Source organism: Eurypyga helias, unplaced genomic scaffold (assembly GCF_000690775.1).
Source record: "Eurypyga helias isolate BGI_N326 unplaced genomic scaffold, ASM69077v1 scaffold24224, whole genome shotgun sequence".
Classification (NCBI taxonomy): domain Eukaryota; kingdom Metazoa; phylum Chordata; class Aves; order Eurypygiformes; family Eurypygidae; genus Eurypyga; species Eurypyga helias.
The window spans coordinates 32,134-38,846 of record NW_010244667.1 but is presented as its reverse complement, the minus strand read 5'-3'; the positions used below and the strand labels follow the sequence as shown (position 1 = coordinate 38,846).

The 6,713-nt window shown below is 37.6% G+C and overlaps 1 protein-coding gene across 1 annotated transcript in view; it reads left to right on the top strand.

Moving 5' to 3' along the window:
• The first annotated feature begins 1,606 nt into the window (after positions 1-1,606).
• FASTKD1 (FAST kinase domains 1) overlaps positions 1,607-6,713 on the top strand; it is a 13,471-nt gene continuing 8,364 nt past the window's right edge. The window contains exons 1-5 of the mRNA XM_010149838.1: positions 1,607-1,941; positions 2,311-2,379; positions 3,386-3,511; positions 4,677-5,075; positions 6,225-6,332. Of these exons, the coding sequence (XP_010148140.1) occupies positions 1,607-1,941; positions 2,311-2,379; positions 3,386-3,511; positions 4,677-5,075; positions 6,225-6,332 (1,037 nt within the window). The remainder of the gene's footprint in view (positions 1,942-2,310; positions 2,380-3,385; positions 3,512-4,676; positions 5,076-6,224; positions 6,333-6,713) is intronic.

The window sequence follows — 6,713 nt, the reverse complement described above, 5'->3', positions numbered from 1 at the left end:
ACATGGAATAAATGTCACACAACTTTTCTCAGTGATAAAATGGAATAAATTCTTTGTGAAGACAGCTATCCTATGGAACAAACAGAAGCAGTAAAAGCAATCTCTGGAAAGGGACTACACAGCAAATCATTATTATAAAAGGTACTTAATACATAATATCTGGAAAAGGTTTAACTTGTATTTTTTTTATGCTTTCAGTTTTCATAGGGAAGAAAACATTTCATATTGCAACAGAACGTAAATTAAAATTACGTCATTTTTGCTCCCCTTGTATCTGCCCCAGTGTCAGTGATAGCATTGTAGTCCAGTATATGACTTTTTATTCTCTGAAGCTGATTGTGCAGACATTGAGAGAAACCCAGCTATATCCAGTTTTGTTGAATGATTTCAGTACCTTACATAGACTGCTCAAGTAAGATGACAGTTTCTTTCTCAGTAGACCTAGTGCGTGCTGCTGCCATCGCCTTGATAATGGTATGCTGGTGGAATCATGCCTACAGTTGAAGAGCATTCAAGTTTGCTGAAGGTGTGGTATGCTGATGATTTTTGTTGTTAACGATTGTATCTCCTAAAGCAAGACTTCTAGACTTTTCTGTGATCTCTGTGTTAAGAGAATTTGATGGGTCTTATTTTGTTGTACCATGACATTTACCACCAGTGGTTTGTGTTCTGCAGCTTGGAACCAGTTGTGTAGGTTGTAGAAAACATAGTTGTTAGCACTGTGTACAAACTCAAGAATGGACTAATAAAACTAATTAATACTTACCAAATTTCAGTAGATAAGGCTGTAGCTCCCACAGTAATTTGAGGAATTAGATTGCTTTTCTTCTGTGCAGTGAGTGATTTCAGCTGATGTGTTGTGACTGATCAATATCCCCAATTACAGAGGTGGTCAGCCTTCCTGTCTGGAAGCCATATACCAAAATCTTCATGGTTTTACAAGACATAGACCACATACTAAAGAGAGCAGAGTGGATGGGAAGCTTTGGAAGAGGCCCCTACACAGGGTACAGTAAATATCATTGTGGGATGGATGCACATAGAGAGCCAGAGAAATCTAGTGATGCCAGCCCAGGAGCTCTTGCCATCTCACTTTGTTTTACCACCAATAGCACTATTTTCTGGCAGACTCCAGTTTGGGATTATGGAGCGGCCTGGTGAGAGTAAGCCTCATTTGACTTAGCTGTGCAGCTCCTACATGTTAAAAACCTCAACTTTGCCTTCTCCTTAGTAGCATATGTGCCTTTTACAGGCAGGTTTCTAAATCTGAAAACTTAACCAGTAGACTAAGTTTTCTTTGTTGGGAGTTTCACTGAGAAGAATCCAGGCTGTAGGTTCTTCTCAAGCTTGCCTTGCTCAGAAGAATAAAAGGTAGAGACATTGATTTTTAGCAAGTAGTTATGACTGTACTTAACTGCTTTAATTCTGCCTCATTACAGGTGCCTCAGAATTGAATTCTTAATACAGTGACCATACAGGATGAAACAAAAATGATCTTCTGTTTTTCAAATACTTGAGTTTTTTCTTTGTAACAACATGGTTTACTGTGAAAAGTGAAAGAAGAATCTTTCTGGATGCTTTGAAGATAGCTGATAGGCATAGCAAAATGCTGCGTTTGAGGCAGGTTTGCTTGTTTACACTGAGACATTACCAAGCGCGGACTCTGAGTAGTGATCTGCTTTTGAGCCAGATAAATAGCTGCACCCATGAAGACGAAGTGTTCAGCCTTATTGGAAGGAACAAGGCCAGGCTTTCTGAAAAACACGTGGGAATTGCATTGAACATGCTGTGGCAATTGCAAAAGAAGAGGCCACTTCTCTTAAGAACTAGTGACTATGTAAGAAATCACTCCCAGTTTCTTACCCTTTGCGTTCTAGCAGAAAACAAGGTGGAACACATGGAAGATGAGGCCATAGTGGACACCCTGTATAGTATTCTGAGGTAAGCAGCATTATGTTGAATTCCACATCTATATATTTTGTATTTGGTAATAAAAAAGGGATGGAATTTTGACTACAAAGCTGTCCTGTAAGGAGACTGGGAGACTGCCCTGTCCCAACTTCCGTACTCTGACTGTGTGACACAGGCAGCTTAATGTTCTGTGCCTCAGTTTTGCAGATGCAGGCAGAACCGATCGGTTTTGCACTCCCAATACATGAAGTTATGATTATTAATGCACACATGTTTATAATCCGTTTGAATGGAGGAAGTGATAGAAAAGTAAAACATGATAAATAATGAAAGGACATATGTCTTATTTCTTTATAACTTCTGAAACAAACGTCAAACTATTATGACTTTATTCTGAAGGCTCAATGTTGAAGACCACAGTTCTCTAGCAGAAGTCCTTGTTACAGAAGCATGGAAAAGAGTGGAAAGGCAAGTACTTTACTATTGTGCTTTGTGAAAGGTGTAAGATGCAAACATGATTTGCTTCATCTGAGGCTACACAGAGTTCTCGAGTATTTACAAAATGTTTTAAACGTGTATTGTAAATGACTATTGTATTTTTGAAGGTTATGGAAATTTTTTTTATACATATGGAGGCTTTTGAGTGTCGATGGACTTCGGTACACAAATGCTTGAGAGATTTAGATACTGCAGCAACAGGGACTGACACTTAAGATTTTGAAATGTATTGTCTGTGTAGATTTATGTCTTTGAAGTAAATTGCAGGTTTTAATATTTACAGTTTTATCTTGGTGCTTGCTGTCCACCTCTTAAATGGTCATTAGAACCCTGCTCATCTCAGTTTTAGTAAAACCCTTTTGTATTAAAACATCGATATTTTCCTTTTGTGTTTTTTTTGGTTTTTTTTTTTTTTTTTGGTGGTGGTTTTGGGTTTTTTTGTGTTTGGGGTTTTTGGTGGGGTTTTTTTCCCCCTGAATGTTGTAATTTTCATTCGCTAATTTTAGGTTAATTGCAGAAGCTAGTGTCCCTTGGCACCAGCATTACAGAATTGCTTCTCCCAGCTTAACACCTGGGGCATCTTGACAAGTAAATAAATTCAGTGTAGCTTGAACACAAAGTGACATTCAAGTAATAAATTGCTCACGTTCACTCTAACCCATTTCACATCATTGCTTGAGAATGTAATCTTTATAGGTTTCTTACACTGGTCTGGTTAAATGAAGAACCATTCTGATTTTTGTAGAGCTCCATATGCACAATATGCTTTAATATGAAATACCTGGGTGTTTTTGTTAAGTCCAAGGTGTGACTCACTGTAGGTGACCAAATGGAACATGCTTTCATACTTTGTTTCTTTGTTTTGTAATTTGAATGTAACCTTGTCTTTTATATAATTGTTGAGGTAGATTTTTATCTTTAGTTATTCACTAGAAATAAAAGGTATGTCTTCTGTCTGTCTTTGATGTCTTGGCAGGCTTAGTTTGCCAGCTCTGTCTAAATTCGCACTGTGTTTATACAAGCAATGTGGACATTTCAGTCCCATAATTGGCAAAATAGCTCATATTGTGGACACGAAACTGGATTCTATACAGGATATAAGGTAAGCATCAGAATGTAATTGGGTAGTATGAGAAGCAATATGTCACAGTTACTGGCTGCCTTTGCTGTACACTCCCTTCTTCTCAGCTGGAGGTTGTTTTTCTTCAGTTTGGCATTTGTGGGCAAGAGTTGATTTGTATTTGTGCATTGATTTTTGTAGACAGGTCTGCTTAGGCGAATGCATTTTCCCAATGAGTTTGCAAAGGATTTCTTTATAACCAATTTAAACAATTAAAACTAACATTCTACTTTCAGTGGAAAACCAGCCGATACTCTTAATCTGGTTCTAAATTTTATGCAGACTTTTTTGAGAATTTAGAGGCTCTTGAGTTACCAGAAGATGTTTTTCTTCTTTGACATTGATAGTTTCTCTACTACAACATGGATTTAGTTTACTATTGTGAATAACAATGAGGAGTCTTTAAAGCAGTGTTATTTTTATTTATCTTCAGGGCTTTTCTTTTTTCGGTCAAGTCAAATTAATCCATTCTCATGCTAGGATGTCTAGTGCGTTACCCTAATATTAAAATTACCTAAAACCTGGCCCTAGTCAAAGAAGTCCAAGCTGCCTGTTCTTGCCTCTGTTTATCCTGGGCCGTTACAGCAAAGTTTGCTCTCCCTTTTTTCTGCTTTATACAGCAGTAGCAGTCCCAACCCTTATTTTTGTGGATGTGAGGAGCCTGCTTATGAACCTAACTGAATGGGACTGCCTTTGTTTACAGAAGGGACTCTCCCTGTGGCCATAAGTTTTATTCCTCTAGGAAGTGATTCTTTCTTTAGGAGTGACAATGATTCTTCTCCTCATTCTGTCACTTGAGAATTGTTTGGGTTTCTTTAGTTTCTACTGAATATTAAAGATCTTTTTGCAAATTTGAATCAGGCAAGTTAGGGTTTTGCCTTAGCTAAACACTTTCATCGCATACAGATTTGTACGGGATGGTTGAAAAATCCCAATCATTTCAGAAATGCACTGAAAGCAAAATTTTGACTTCATTAGGAGAAATGGGTTTTGCTCATCTGTTTTTTTCTGCTTTAGATTTAAAATTCCTTTCTATGCAGAATCCAGCAGTACCTTTACTAATGTCCCTTTCCTTGTGTAGTTTATTTTAAAAATCTATTATTTATCATATTCAGTGTATGAGTGTAAAATCTTTTGAATTTTTTAGGATCTTGTCAGTTTTGATGATCAGCATATCTGATGTTATCTCGCAGAGTTTTCGAGATCGATTATTACACAAGGCTGGACAGCTCTTGGAAGAAAAGGATGAAGTCCATTTCAACTATGCCAAAAGAATACTACAGTTTATACAAAATGTTAAACTGAGACGTCATCCATTGTTAGAAAAGTGCAACCAGATTTTCCTTAAAAGTGCCTCCCATCTTGATATACACAGCATTAGTTTTATTTTTAGACTGTACGAGCAGCTGGGTTTTGACAATGCTGAATTCCGCTTGGTTGCTAAACAGCTGCTGTCTGAAACTATAGATGATTATGATGATCCTGAAACTTTCACCAAATTATTTTTTACTCTTGGGCCTATGGCCGGATCCAAGGTAAGAGAGAGGTAAGTTTATTAACAATTTTCTCTTATTTTTGATACATACATAGTCTTGCTCAGAAATTAGAAATGTACTGACCCATGTTAGGAGGAAATTCTGTGCCTGGCCATGAGCTGAGCATTAGGTTTCCTAGTTGGAACTTTGTAGCAATGTGTTATTTCATGATGAAGCACTGTCATAGCAGTTTGTCTTAAAACAGTTGCTTAGAGAGCTGGATACAGTAGTCCAGGGATATGTGAATGCTGTTACATAAGGCCATCTTGTAGCTCTGTCTCAGAGTACAGCCTTCCTTTCACGGTCTATGGTAGTAAAAAACTCTTTCTCCTGAGAAATATATGCAGTGGTATGTGTTGCTTTTTCCTTTTTTAGCCTGGCACTAGCTGAAACAGCCTGAGACTTGTCCTATCCCAGTTTGCCATACATCCTATTCTGTATGAAAGGTCGTCAGCAGAGAAAACTTAGCATTTATTTAGCAATTAGAGCATAGTATTGTGTGGCATGTTTTTCTCTGACTGTTTTTCTTGTGCTACAAAGTCCCATTTGGTTGCGGGTATTAGTCATAGGTCTCTCAAAGTCTGCAGTTTTAGGCAGTATTTGCTGTATTAATTACAATTAGTCATATTTTCAGACTTTTCTTTGTGAACATTTATCTCTATTCAGAGGTCTGGATAAACTGCAAGCCTCTGTTGGTTTTGCCATAGCTGACTTAGTTCCAAAATCTTCCCCTAGATTTTTAAAAAAAAGTATTTTATTTTTGGTAAGAATCAGTGTGAGGCCATTAGCTTTACTTGCCCCAGAACCAGTTTTACTCATGTTTGATTCTGTTATCTGAGGGTTGCTGATTGATGGTGAACTGTTTAGTGTCTTGGAGTACCTTCCCTGCTTCTTGTCTGCATTCAGAATTGCTGGACTCGCTGGTTTCTAGTGTCGGAGCAATAAGTAACACACTCACTTCTCTCTCTGTGCCAGACACATCAGCTGTTTAGAAGGGTCCACAGAACAAGGGCCTCCATTTTGAGGGAATTTATTTTCCTGTATTTCCTGAAGTAGTCTGTGGGTCCTTTCCTTCCTAGACAAAGGGAATGGCTGCAGTCTTTGCTGAAGGTTTTCAGCTGTTTTTCTTTGCAGTATATATCTTTTCTTTTCCTCTTCAGGTTGCTAGTCACTGCAGTGCACATGGCAGATGAATTTAGCAGTCATCACGTATTGGTAATACTGAAGACAATGAAGATGAAATGCAGGAATTCTCTTCTACTCAAAAAGTAATTTTTTTGTTATTATTAAGAAGTTGCGTTCTGTAGGTAAACCACTTCCATTTAATATGGAAAACTCTGTAATACGCAGAAAGTTGGGAGTGGAAGTTGTGTCACTTGCACATGAATGCATATACACTGCATCTGATTAGCTGTTAATCTTTTGTCTTATTTACAAATATGTGATCCTATTTCAGTAAACTTAGTCTCTAACAATTGCTGTAAACTGGTGAGACAAATGAGAATATACTAAGCTGCAGAGTGTGTGTCCTATGTAGGAGGTCCTGTTACTGATGTGAATTGTTTCTTCAAAAGTTATTGTGCCCTACTTTGAACTATTAAGTCTTGTGTCTTTAAGAACCTGGGCCAGATTTTCTGCAGCTGTAAACT